The sequence below is a fragment of the Papio anubis genome, chromosome 1 (genome assembly GCF_008728515.1).
Source record: "Papio anubis isolate 15944 chromosome 1, Panubis1.0, whole genome shotgun sequence".
Taxonomy (NCBI): domain Eukaryota; kingdom Metazoa; phylum Chordata; class Mammalia; order Primates; family Cercopithecidae; genus Papio; species Papio anubis.
In genome coordinates, this window is record NC_044976.1 from 65,360,157 (window position 1) to 65,374,347 (window position 14,191).

The 14,191-nt window shown below is 35.3% G+C and overlaps 1 protein-coding gene across 16 annotated transcripts in view; it reads left to right on the plus strand.

Moving 5' to 3' along the window:
• The window catches only part of MIER1 (MIER1 transcriptional regulator), a 63,600-nt gene extending 50,938 nt beyond the window's left edge, over positions 1-12,662 (plus strand). For 15 of the 16 annotated variants that reach the window (XM_031669648.1, XM_031669649.1, XM_031669662.1 and 12 more), the window contains 3 exons: positions 1,466-1,593; positions 6,437-6,576; positions 9,228-12,662. In XM_031669648.1, coding sequence (XP_031525508.1) covers positions 1,466-1,593; positions 6,437-6,576; positions 9,228-9,556 — 597 coding nt within the window. In that variant the 3' untranslated portion in view covers positions 9,557-12,662. The remainder of the gene's footprint in view (positions 1-1,465; positions 1,594-6,436; positions 6,577-9,227) is intronic. The other variant, XM_031669675.1, reaches the window with a different exon arrangement.
• Positions 12,663-14,191: the final 1,529 nt, after the last annotated feature.

Sequence of the window (14,191 nt, forward strand, 5' to 3'; positions counted from 1 at the left end):
TGCTATAGAATATTTACTTTAAGAGTAGAAATTTATGGGATGAAGAAGTATGTTGCATCCAAAACACATACACACACAGGATTTCCTTTTAAATTGTTAGTATTGCTGGTGCAGTGGCTCATACCTGTTATTTCAGTACTTGGGGAGGTTGAGGCAGGCAGATTGCTTGAACCCAGGAGTTCAAGAACAGCCTAGGCAACATGGCAAAACCCCATCTCTACAAAAAATAGAAAAATTACCAGAGTGTGGTGCCTTGCACCTGTGGTCCCAGTTATTGAGGGGCTGAGGCAGGAGGTTTTGCTTGAGCCTGGGAGGACAAGGCTGCAGTTACTGGTTTGGCGCCACTGCACTCCAGCCTGGGCAACAGAGCATGACTCTTGTCTCCAAAAAAAAAAAAAGAAAAGAAAAAAAAGGAAAAAAGTTATCAGTATTTTATTTATATACATCAGCCCTAAATTCTCAGCATTTTATGTATGTACATCACCCCTACCACCAGCTCTCCTGGTGGCTAAGTAGCAAAAAGGGATTCTGTCAGCATCATTTAATTCCACAGGCATTTAACATTATGTGAGGGGAACCATTCAGTTGCACAAATAGGTACAGCAAAGTAAGCCACAAGAGTTAACTTAGTAAGCAAAGCATTAGCGTTATTATACTTTTAACTCACTGTGGCATCTTCCCAGACTTTCTAGAGAGTAAATTAACTGAGTCTGGATTGCTGTTGGGACTAGTAAGAGAATCTATCAAAAGGGAATTTAAAGATACACTCTCTAGGTACTCGTACTCTGTGAGTAAAAGTGTTAGCAAACTGTTTATAACATTTATTTTAACCTGAATGCCACTTCTAGGCTTTTTTTTTTTTTTTTTTTTTTTTTTTTGAGACGGAGTCTCATTCTGTCACCCAGGTGAGAGTGCAGTGCCATGATCTCAGCTTAATGCAACCTCTGTCCCCACCCCCAGCCCCCCGGGGTTCAAGTGATTCTCCTGCCTCAGCCTCCCGAGTACCTGGGATTACAGGCACCTGCCACCACGCCGGGCTAATTTTTGTATTTTTAGTAGAGTCAGGGTTTCACCGTCTTGGCCAGGCTGGTCTTAAACTCCTGACCTCGTGATCCACCCCCCTCAGCCTCCCAAAGTGCCGGGATTACAGGTGTGAGCCACCATGCCTGGCCAACTTCCACGCATTTTTAATACAGGAGTATATTTTTCTAGTAAATTAGGATGATGGTAGCCTTTTAAAAAGCACAGTGCTATATATCTGAAGACCTGTTGCCAGTATATTATTTCCCTTAATATACGTTTAGAAAGAATAGCTTTCAACATAGATGCTACAGTGTTGTATTTTATATATAGGATTATATATCAGTTAAGGACTAGCCAAATTTATTTTCGAACTTCAGATGTTTATCATGAGGTAACTTTGTTAAAAAGGAGATTCTTAAAAACAAGCAATTGTTTCTTATAGGTCCGAACAAGGTCAGTTGGTGAATGTGTAGCATTCTATTACATGTGGAAAAAATCTGAACGTTATGATTTCTTTGCTCAGCAAACACGATTTGGAAAAAAGAAATATAATCTTCATCCTGGTGTAACGTGAGTTAATTTTTTCCTTAAGAGCTATGTATACATTTTTGCTAAGCTTTTCTAGATTTTTCTTGAGTTATGATTTTGATAATCTTGCTTTTATATACTTGATCTTAACCAGAAGGCCGAGAAGCGATACAATCTTGCTTTTATAATATACATTAAACTTTACCATCTATTATATCTTCATAAATAAGGCATTTAGACTTTTCAGTGTCTTATGAAATATTGTAAACTACAGTTCATATTATGAGACAAGCATATCATTAAAGCAAGGTTTAGAATGTATGTTTTTAATACACCGTTGAGAATAAATGGATCAGAACAGCTGTGAAACCATGTTTTTCTTAAATTCAGTTCCATTCAGTCTAAGCACATACAGATTTAATCTTTTTTTTTTTTTTTGAGACGTAGTCTTGATCTGTTGCCCAGGCTGGAATGCAATGGTGCAATCTCGGCTCCCTGCAGCCTCCGTCTGCTGGCTTCAGGCAGTTCTCCTGCCTCAGCCTCCCAAGTAGCTGGGATTACAGGTGCCCGCCATGATGCCTGGCAAATTTTTGAATTTTTATTAGAGACAGGGTTTCACTGTGTGGACTAGGCTGTCTTGAATTCCTGACCTCAAATGATGCACCTGTCTCAGCCTCCTAAAGTGCTGAGATTACAGGCGTGAGCCACTGCACCTGGCATACAGTTTTTTATAGAGGAAAAAAAACATGTATATGGTGACTTTCCTTTTCCTAGCTTTCCTGAATCTTTCCTCCAACAAGTAATATTTGAGAATTAGTAATGCAACTCTAGCTTAGTCCCAGTGACAGATATGGGTTGTTACATCCATTCTTTATGTAAAATGTCTGATATGCCTAATTTATTCCCATATTAAGAGAATTTATTGTCTTCCACCTCATTCAGTCTAGCTTTGGAGTGAAACATTCCACTACCACTGGCAATTTGTTACTTAAATAGAAAGAGTATTGAACCCCTTCTCTCTCATGAATTGCTTTAAAATGGTGATTGTTATGGTGGAATTAACTTTACAGTACTATCCTTAATTATTCCCTAATGTTTACAGAATTAAAAAGTAATGCAAAGCTGTGACTTAGTCAAGGTTCTCCAGTAAAGATGTTCTTAAAGCTGACCAAATAATTACCTTTAAAAGATGTGCTTGGGCTGGGTGCAATGGCTCACTGTGGTAATCCCAGCACTTTGGGAGGCCAAGGCGGGTGGATCACAAGGTCATGAGTTCGACACTAGCTTGACAAACATGGTGAAACCCCGTCTCTACTAAAAATACAAAAATTAGCCGGATGTGGTGGTGCACGCCTGTAGTCTGAGCTACTCGGGAGACTGAGGCAGAAGAATTGCTTGAACCCAGGAGACGGAGGTTGCAGTGAGCCGAGATCACACCACTGCACTCCAGCCTGGGCAACAGAGCGAAACTCCGTCTCCAAAAAGAAAAAAGAAAAGAAAGATGTGCTTGTATGCTTATTTGATCTTGCTCTTCACAGTCCTAGATTGCACTGTTTCTTTGTCAAGTTCATTTGTAGGTATCTCTGCTGGTCACTTCCTTAGAAGGTCAAATGCTCTAAAGCCCACAGTAAAATAATCTGAAAGGGAATAAATGGGTATGATTCACCCTTGGAAATCACAGGACAATGGACTGTGTACATCATCCCCCATTATTCAAAGCTGGTGATTGCTAAGGTGGAATTTCATAAATAGCAGTATTCCAAATTTTATCTCATTGCTTAATATTAAATTTATAGTTAATTTTTTTATTAGTAGTATTCAAGCATAATGTAGCATTAGATATAGCTAGCTATCTGGTCTGCAGATATATCTTAAAATAGTCATGGTTTTCAAGCTGTTATATAGGGAAAAGCAATAGTAACATCTTTTATTTTTTTCAACCATTTCAGAAATAATGTTCACACATGAGCTACAGTCAGTCTGTAATCATCAGCAGTAACCACATAAGAACGGCCATGCTGGGTCAGACCCATGGTTCATCCAGTTTTCTCTTTCAGAAAGCATCACCAAAGTGTGGGCTGGCTTAGTTTGTCCTCTGTGATATCAAGCTCAACAGGTTAGGTAGGGATGTGCCACCAAATGTTCTAATTTCTCTAATGATCTCCCTGTAGCTTCTGAAAACTTTTTGAAGATACTTTTATCTGTAACTTTGATGACTCTTAAGGTTAAATATTCTGTAGGTAGAGTGGCCACAGTTAAAAGTAAACAATATCTTAATAGTGGTCACCTGGTATAATGGTATAAAGTGAACTAATGTGTTTTTTCCCTCAGGCAGGAATACCATGGTTTTGTAGGCTTCAGTTGTAGTCCCACTGGGTTTTTTTAATAAAGTTTATTTAACTGAAAGAATCATACTTTTGTACTGAGACTCTTCCCTTTTAGCTGTGTTATGTCTTCTCTAAGAAGCAGTGACCAAATAGTACATTTCTTTCCAGATGGGGATAAATTTTTCTGATTTGCTTCCAGAACCATCTCTGCCTGTTAATAGCTGCACTTTAAGTGACTTCATAAAACATTAAGCTGATGTGTTCAGAGAGAAATTTGAGTGAATTATCTCATCCTCCTTTTTAGGTCAAAATCCGTAATTCAGAGCACATTATCCTGAAAGTCATTTGTTAATTTTTTCATTAAATTGTAGACCTTCCATTTGTTCACCAGAATGAAACACATCTTCCCCTTTTCTGCCTACAAACAGCCTTTGAAAGATTCTGCTACACATTGTCCCTATTTACTGGAAGAATTGGGAGCCCTATTGGAGATTTCATTGTAAAATATTCAGCTTTCCAAATTTTTCCACAAACTAAAAATTAACTCAGCGTAACTTTGGTTACCCGAATGCTGCTCCAGCTTTCTGGATGGTTTGTCTGATTCTGCCCTTTCCTGAACATTCTGGATGCTGTTAATCTTTAGGAAATATTGATAATAATTACTATCCTTCCACAGAATTATAGACTATATCCAGAAATTAAAAATAATTTTGATATCAACTCTTGTTTCCTTTGCTTTGGCTTTTTTTTTTTTAAGATAGAGTCTCACCCTGTTGCCCAGGCTACTGGACTGCAGTGGCATGATCTCGGCTCACTGCAACTTCCACCTCCCGGGTTGAAGCGATTCTACTGCCTCTGCCTCCCGAGTAGCTGGGATTACGGGCATGTGCCACCATACCCGGCTAATTTTGTATTTTTAGTAGAGACGGGGTTTCTCCATGTTGGTCAGGCTGGTCTCAAACTCCCAACCTCAGGTGATCCGCCCACCTCGGCCTCCCAAAGTGCTGGGATGACAGGTGTGAGCCACCATGCCAGGCCTTGCTTTGGCTTTTAACTTCCTTCATCTTATCCATTCCCACCATAACATATTTATTTCCAGCAATTCCTCATCATGCATCTTCTGTTAGCCTTAGCACCTGAAGTCCTTTTGGGACTCATCACACTTATGTCTGTGTGCTTCAAATTTGTTTATGTAATTTTTCTATAATTATGATGAATAAGCATAAAGCTCAAGAAGTCTTCAAGACCATATAATTTAATTCTATATAGATTTATAGGTCTTCAAGACCATCTAATTGAATTCCCTTCATTTATAGATGAGGAAAATAAGGCATAGAATGTAAATTGTAAGTATGTATTGGTTTTATACCTCAGACTATTAGAAGTTTCTTGAAGTCAGGTATCACATCCCTATATTTGTTAAATCCCTATAACCTAGGAGACAGTGATGACCATATAGGTTGAGATAAATATAATTAATAGCATATTATAGACTATTAACACACACTTTCCTCAGAGCTTCCACTGTTTGCTTCTTATTTACCCTGCTCACAAAATTCTAAGAGATTTGTCTTAATATTTCTATCATGCTTACGCTGAAGGAATTTTAAGATAAGTAACACAATTAAAATTTTATTGATCTTTCTGTTCTGTGCCTTGCACACCTTAGGTACCAGTGGTGCAGGTATAAACAAAATAGACTAAAAATCCCTGTCCTTGGGGAATTCTAGTGCAATATCTAGTATCAGCAAACTTTTTCTGTAAGAGGTAGAGAATAAATATTATAGTTTGCTGACTTTTATTCTAGTGGTTTAGTAGCACTTTTTGGATTATGAAACATTTTTATGTACATATATAATACAATCACCATGTGTGTTAGGAGAGGTATGATTTATCTACATTTTATAGCTAATACACTAAACCTGAGAGAGAAAAGGCTCTATCCCAGATCTTCTCACCTGTGTCACTTAACCACAGTTACGTAGTTCAGGAATGACTTAGAGAAGAAATGAGCTCACATACAATGAGAAAGTGACAGGGTAAAACTAGCAGATAATCCCAGGAATTTAGTTAGCATCTTACAGCTCAGATCTGGCAGAAATATAATACCAAAAATATCCAGGAAGGTTTTAGGAGGTAATCAGTCCTTTTAAAAGGCTCAAATTTGTCTTTTAGGTATTGCGTTTAGGAGCTTTACAATTCAATCTGTATTTGTACAGAAATTCTTTTGTACTTTTGCTAGACATCACCCTTATCACTTCAGTTAAGAGATCTTCTAGTTCTAGTTGGGCCACTCTGAGCACTTGCCTACAACCTTACAAGCTTTAAAATTTCCTATGGGTCTCTCAAATTTGTTACTTTAAAGCCTTTATGCATTTTTCCTATAACCAAAAGGAGCTTATCATTTAAATATTCAGATCCTCGTGTGATAGATAAAGCACTGGAATGAATGTTAAGTGAATATTAGGATATATTTGTTAATAAAGCATTCTAAATTTAACCTCAACTAATTTTTAATTTTCAGCTTTTTAATATAAAAATGTTTTATTAATTTTAAGGGATTACATGGATCGTCTTCTAGATGAAAGTGAAAGTGCTGCATCTAGTCGAGCACCATCCCCTCCCCCAACTGCATCAAATAGTAGTAACAGCCAGTCTGAGAAAGAAGATGGCACTGTAAGCACTACTAATCAAAATGGTAAGCAACCAGAGAAACATTTCTCTTTCTTCGTAATAAGAGACACTTTCTTTCAGTGACTTGGGAAATTCAGTTTGGGTTTCTATTAAACTTCCAGAGCAGAAAGTAAAAAATGATAACACATGAAACATACATAACATCAGCATACATATATACTAACAATACAAAGTGATTGGACATCACTAAAAAGTAATTTTAATAAAGCATACTACCAACAGTGACTATTTCTTCTAAGAAATGTGTTCTTTTTCAGTAGCATCTCTTTTCCTGTCTATATAGTTGGGTTGATGGCTAGATACAAGTATTTATGTTAACTCTTAGGTCAAAACCCTGCAGTTTCACATGAGATCTGCAGATAATTATGGAAATACCTTGATGTAAGGTAACAAGTGCACTGTTTTGAATATTTAAGTTCTCTTTGATAGCATAATAACCTTGAAGAATGAGAAAAGATAAAGTCAGTATCAACCTGTACATTAATATTCTACAGAAATATTTGTTTTTCTCTCCAAGAAAAAGAGAAGAAAAAGGCATACCAATTGTTTGAGGTTCAGATAGTGTTTCTGTTTAAAATATACAGTGGACCAGAGATCACTGTGCTGATCAATAGTAAGAGCCAGAGAATTATTTTGATTTCTTCTTTGATTAAATGGTCTTGTTAAATAAAAGAGTTCCAAGAAGAAAGTAATAAGCTGCACCCCCAGCTCCTCTGAGGAAACTAGTGATAGGAGAGTACCAGTGAAGAGCTGACTTCTTCCTGACCGAAACTGGAAGAGAAACACTGTGAAAGCCTTGATCCTCTTCTGACCTTTGGTCTCACATTGGTACTGCTGGAGTGTATATGCTTAGTTCATTTCATAACCCCTCTCTGTTCCCTCACTACTTCTAAGAATAAACCATACAAACAGAACTTAGGGCCCAGTAACTATGTCCTGTTCCAAGGTTTATTGACTTAATATCTAATGTCTGTCACATCCATTCTGAAGCACAGTAAGATGCTGAGACTCTGACCTTGGGACTAACGGTATAGGCTTAGGGAGGCAGACACTTGGCACTACTACTGCTTTTCCTGTTTGTTCTTAACATATTAACACCAAATAAATCATTTTCTTTTCCTTTTTAAAAATCTGTTTGATGAGAACATGCTGTTAGGCTAGGAAAGTGTTCATAAGTTACTTACAAATTACTTGTAGCTCAAAAACCACTCACATTATGTACAGTCAAGACCGCCAGCTTTTTCAAAGAAAGGAAGGAACTTTTCATCCCAATATTGTATTACTTTTTTATATGGAGCTTTAATTAGTACTTTGAAATCTTATAGTTATTTTTGACCTAATCACAGTCTCAGCTGGCTTTTTGGACTTGTTCCTACAGAATTGTTCTCCTCAGTATATTATGATGCATAATCCCCATGTGCATTCATGATTTGAGTGCATTTTTGAGTTGTTCAAAATAGAATATTTTCTTTAATCAAAATACAGTATTTGAGGCTCATCCTTTATGCCAAATATTTTTCAAGCAATTAAATTGTAATTCAGTGATGCATCCTGTATTTTACTTATCACCAACATTTGCATTCCATTTTACAGTCAACTCTAAAATAAACTTTTGTTTTCTTTTATTAGAATAATTTTGCTTTTACTTTTCTCACCTATTATAGAAGACTTTGTATTTTTAAGTAATTTGTATTTTACTTAAGTAAATAATTCAGCACTTTCAAGTATATGCTTGGATAGTGCAGCATTAGTTTTTTAACATTATGACAGATTATTTAGGGTCTACTTAAGGTAAATAGTGGGTGATCTTTTTTTTCTTTTCGAAAGTCTCGTTTTGTCGCTTAGGCTGGAGTGCAGTGACATAATCTTGGCTCAGTGCAACCTCTGCCTCCCGGGTTCAAGCCATTCTTCTGCCTCAGCCTCCCAAGTAGCTGGGCCTACAGGTGCACGCCACCACACCCGGCTAATTTTTGTACTTTTAATAGAGACAAGTTTTCACCCTGTTGGCCAGGCTGGTCTCGAACTCCTGACCTTGTGATCCACCCGCCTTGGCCTCCCAAAGTGGTGGGAATACAGGCGTGAGCCACTGCACCCAGCCATGTGTGATTAAAACAGTTCCTATAGATTTACATTAAGAATAAAAAAGCCATGACATCTTGCCTTTATATGGCAGTTTCTCAAGCTTTTATAAGAAAGAGCATTCATTTTGCTTTTACGTGGGTTTAGAATGTTGAAAACCTTTTGTTAAATCTGAGTAATTTATTGCATTTTGCATTAATTCAGCTTATTTAGACTGCTGGATCCAGTGCTTGTTTGCTGTCAAATATACCTAATATGCTTTTAACATATGCCAAATTCTGTTCTTAGTTCTTTACATTTATTAACTTATTTAATTTTCACAACAACCCTGTGAGGAATATCTGTTTTGATCTTTATTGTATATATGTAATGAAATGGAGGTACAGAAAGAGTAAATAATTTGCCTAAGGCCACATAGCTAATAAATAATAGAGCAAGAATTTAGACTATGTATATATAGATTTGATACCTTGCTTCCTTGGTAACAATAACAACTTTACAATAAGCTGTTTTATAATAGTTTGCAAATTTAACTTTTTTCTAATTGTGGTTTCATTTATATTTCTTTCAATTTAGGAGTGTCATCTAATGGACCAGGTGAAATATTAAACAAAGAGGAAGTAAAAGTTGAAGGGTTACACATTAATGGACCAACAGGTGGAAATAAGAAACCACTTCATGCAGATATGGATACTAATGGTTATGAAACAGATAACCTTACCACTGACCCAAAACTTGCCCATATGACTGCAAGAAATGAAAATGATTTTGATGAAAAAAGTGAGAGACCTGCCAAAAGGCGAAGGGTAAACAGCAATGGAAAAGAAAGTCCAGGTTCTTCTGAATTTTTCCAAGAAGCAATCTCACATGGGAAATTTGAAGAACTTGAAAACACAGATGACTAAATTTTAGACCTATTTTACTTTCTTTGGAGTAAATTCTGGTGTGACTTAAAATTTTCAGGGTTGATGGGTTACCTTAAAAAGTTGATTTCCTTGAAGCAATTTGAAAATTTGAATTGAGTCTTAACTTTAGGAAATGAAGTTTCATAATTCTGCCTTTTGCAGATTTTTTTACTTTAAAGCTGTCAGACTCTTTTAAGGGTATTTTAAAAATTAGTAAATTTGAATGAACTAAAGATATATCTCTACCTTCTCATTTGAATATCTTTAGTTCATTCAAATTTACTAATTTTGGTAAATTTGAATGAACTAAAGATATCTACCTTCTCATTTGATGCTAATCATAAAATTTCACTACAAGGTAATTTTTGCTTAGTTTGATGGAGGAATGGGAAAAAACTCAAGTCCAATTAATACCAGTTTCTCTTGAGTTTCTTGAAATGTCTTTAAAACAGACATTTTTTCTCACCAAACAATTTGAATATCTTTATTAAGGAAACCCTTATGAATCCTGAAAATTATGCTAGCATGATTTTTTTATATATAGAAGTTTAAAAATAAACCAGGTCAGGTTTGTATATGTAAAATTGTTGACATCAATGATGTCTTTCCATATTCTTATCTGGGCTGAAGAAATACATTCTGTATTTTTCCAGATTCTTTGTAGCCTTTGAAAGATTTTTACAGTACATATGTCTTGACTGAGCTGTCCTTTCTTAATACAAAAGCTTGTATAATTTTCTTAACTTGTACAGTTGGTAAACTTTTATGAGAGGAATTGTTATTCTGAGTCTGTCAGCTTTCATTTTATTTTGCTAAGGTTTTTCTAATGAATTTTTAAGTGTTTGTGTAGTAATTAAGTCATATTTCTTATCCAGGTGGTAAAAGCATTCATAAAGGATTGTAAAAATTTGTTGTTTTCTTTTCAGATTTCTACTTAAGGGCAAGTAATTTGAGAATTCTGAAATTAAGCATGATGCTTAGATTGCAGTTTGTTTTGCATTTGCTATAATTTTCAAAATTATTTTTGAAGCAAGACAAAAGTTTAATGTCAGCTTAAGTGCTTAAATATATCATGCTGACCAGAATCCTGTTATTTTTATATACATCATAAAATTTCCCATTTCTGCATTAAATAAACAGAGGAGGGGTCAAGTGATACTTAGATATTGGCACACAAGGAACAACTGTGGGCAGGCAGTATTGATTTTATGAAGAGAAAGTGAAGTTTGAAAACTACTCAGACTTTCTAGTTACAATCCAGTTTTTCAGATTTGACAATGCTTTTCCAAAGTGAAAATAAGATACACAATAATCATTGCTCTGTGTGAATACAAATAGGATTATCCGTCTGCATAGCCTTGTAAGAGTGCCATTTTATTTTTAGTGCTAAATTCTTGTTAAAAAATGTAGTTTTATATAGCTGATAGACCAACCTATATCCAAACTTTTATAAAATATTATTAATTCTTGTTTTTCTCACACAGGCATACTCCAAATGCTTCTTCCAGTTCACTTTTCAGCCATCAGTTCAAGAGCCAATGCCTTTTTAAAATAAAGCTTTTGTGGTCTTGTTTTTAATGGCTCAACTGTCTGATGCAATTGAGTGAAGGTTTGCACTGAGAAATTATCGTTTAGGCCTTACCCCCATGAAGTATTACTGTTAACATATGTTGAGACCGCTTCCCTTCACCAATGTGAACAACTTTTTTTCCCCCAAACAGTGTTAAAAGCCACTTTGCAACACTTGACTTCATATTAATGTACATTCACTGTTGTTACATACATATCTAAGTAAATCAGAATTTTGGGTGGAAGTGTTGAGAAGTGTGAGTTTTTTGTTGTTTTTGTTTTGTTTTACTTAAAACTTTAATTTATCCAGAATGGCAGTAGCTTTAGCAAGCAGATGGTCACAATCTGTTTTCTAAATCATTTTTTATTAAATGAATCCAAAGTATCCTAGCTCTTTGTCAAAGATGGTATATAGAAATGTTTTTAAAGATTAGTGATGCTGTGCTTTTTGAATTGTTGCAGTGTTGGAGATGCCATTTTCACCTTTTTAAAAAGATGCATTTTATTTGCAGATTTGTGAAGTTCTTGCAAACTCTTACTACAGAAACGTTTTAAGTAAATTCTCAGGCATGTTGGCAAATATGGCACATGTATACATTTTAGGAAATGTTGCTTTTCTTAATCTTTTAAAAATATACCTAATGAGACATTCCACTATTATAATGCGTAATGCTCAGCTTTTTGTAAGGAAATATTTAATTGTATTTTGTGTTAATACAGGCATTTCACACAATAATTTGTTCTTAATGCAGCCACTATAACTTGATAAGTCATTGCACTATTTAAAAATTTTTAGTAATATCATGAATTTAATTTGCTTAAGATTTAGTACATTTCAGAACTTGAACTTTTGACAAACTGCATTGGGAAAAGTCTGTTAATAGTGATTTAGTCTCCCCGCCTCATTCCCACCCCCAACAAAGCACTATCATTTTCATTTGGAATGGGTATTTTCTGTTTCATGATGTATTTTTAAATAGAGTTCAGGATCGGCAATTCAGTTCAACACAAGTTTGTTGAGCTTTAAAATGTATTTGAATATTTAAATAGACATTTAAAATTTCAAATTAGATGTTAAATTTATGCATAGTAATTTTGCACTGTAAAATAATTCCCTTCTCCCATCCCGTCTGCCATTCTGAATATGCTTATTAAAATATTTTTTTAAACATACTTGCCTACATAATATTGTGTGAATATTTTCATTAGATTAATTCACTAAGTTTTTATTAAGAGATTGTTTGAATGATGCATGTTATTGACAATGCAAATATATATATATATATAGTCTGTTTCTTTTATTCCTGGACATATTGCACTACTTTTTCAGTGGTTCTTGGTCCCCTTTACCTCATCTTGGGTGATGTATTTTTGTCTTCTTTCCCTTTGCCACAAGAGATCCTTTCAGTCCCTAGACCTCCATTCACTGTTTCTCTTCTGCTGGATTATATAATTTAAAAATAATTTGTTCCCTTATTTTGTAGTGGAGTTCGTATCACATTATGTTTTGCAAAATAAAACTTGTTTTGTCACAATATTTGCTTTGCTATCAATGGACAATTAGGAGTGGGCACTTGGAATAACGGAGGGCTGGTGAATTTCCATAGGCAATATTTACACGTGTGATGATGACCCTAGGGGTGTGTAACTAAATACCAAATCAGAGATACAAGGTTTTCCCAACTATAATCCATATTCATGAAAAATGCCAGTGTGGAAAACCATGTAACAGAGAAGAGGACGAATTTCCAAATTTTAACCTTTTATTCTAAAAATGACTTTCTCTCAAAATGACTTTTTCTGTATCACATAATTCTACTGATAAAACTTTTTACCATAAAAATTAACTCCCTTCTTTAATATCAAGTTCATCCTTTGCAAAATCTTAAAGGGTTTTCCACCCATCCATCCATCCACTTATAGACTGTTTTCATGTATCTGCATATCTGATTAACCTCTTTCTTTTCTAATAGCAGTTTTCCATAAACTTGTTATGTACCCTTAGTATTGTGCTGATCTTTTGACAACTATACGGACGTGTTTTTCCTTTTCTGAATATGATTATTTTTAATTTCAGTTTGTCTTTATACTAGTTTGTATAAAGAATTATAGAATGTATAATGTACTTAAAATGTCATTTTGCTTGCTCTTGAGTAGTAAGTAATTTGAACACACTTAAAGGCTATTCTGTGAAGAGTATCGAAGAATTGCCATGTAAACTGGAGATGGATTCTAATTGTCCAAATTGATGGTGATGGTTTCACAATTAAATGTCAGTGATGACAAGCTTTCATTATGTTTCCATATACTCTTAATATCCAGCAAACATTTGGGCCTATACTTGTACCGGGTACTATGCTTGGCTTGTGGCTTCAGAGATGTGGCATGCCCTATTCTTCAAGAAGGCAGCAGGTAAGTGTTAATGGTAGAAGTATATGCTGAGTATAGAGACGGCAAAAAGGAATAGGCATGATCTCAAGAGAATGAATTTACCTTCCTCTTTGCCATATAGGTCTAGCTAAAGATTTTTCTTTTGTCAAACTTTGCTGGAATTAACCAACATGAAATGCATGACTTTCCCTAAGAAATTCTGTCTTTAAAAAAAATATTTCCTGCAGAGCTGGTTCTACCATAACAGCTGTGGATTATTTAGGACTCATCCCCTTTTTCTTGTCATTTACTGTCCCATGAGCACTACTATTAGGTGGAGAATCTCCTGATTTTCTGAAGTTTGGAAGAGAGGAGGCCTATTGCAAATTTGGCCTGGTTATAGAACATTTCACTTTTTGGTATTCTCATCGTTGTTAACAGGAATGATTGAATGTAGAGTTGGCTAAATGTGGTTTTCTGCACACTGGAGTTTATATTTGTAGAGTTCAGGTAGTTCTAAAATAAATGGTTTCACTCATTAGCAAAATTAGATGATCCCTGAAATTAAATGGACTTTGTATTAATATGATGAATATATAAACTTCTAAAAAATTATTTGAGACAGGGTCTCTGCTGCCTAGGCTGGAGTGCAGTGGCAAGATCATGGCTCACTGCAGCCTTGACTTCCTTGGGCAC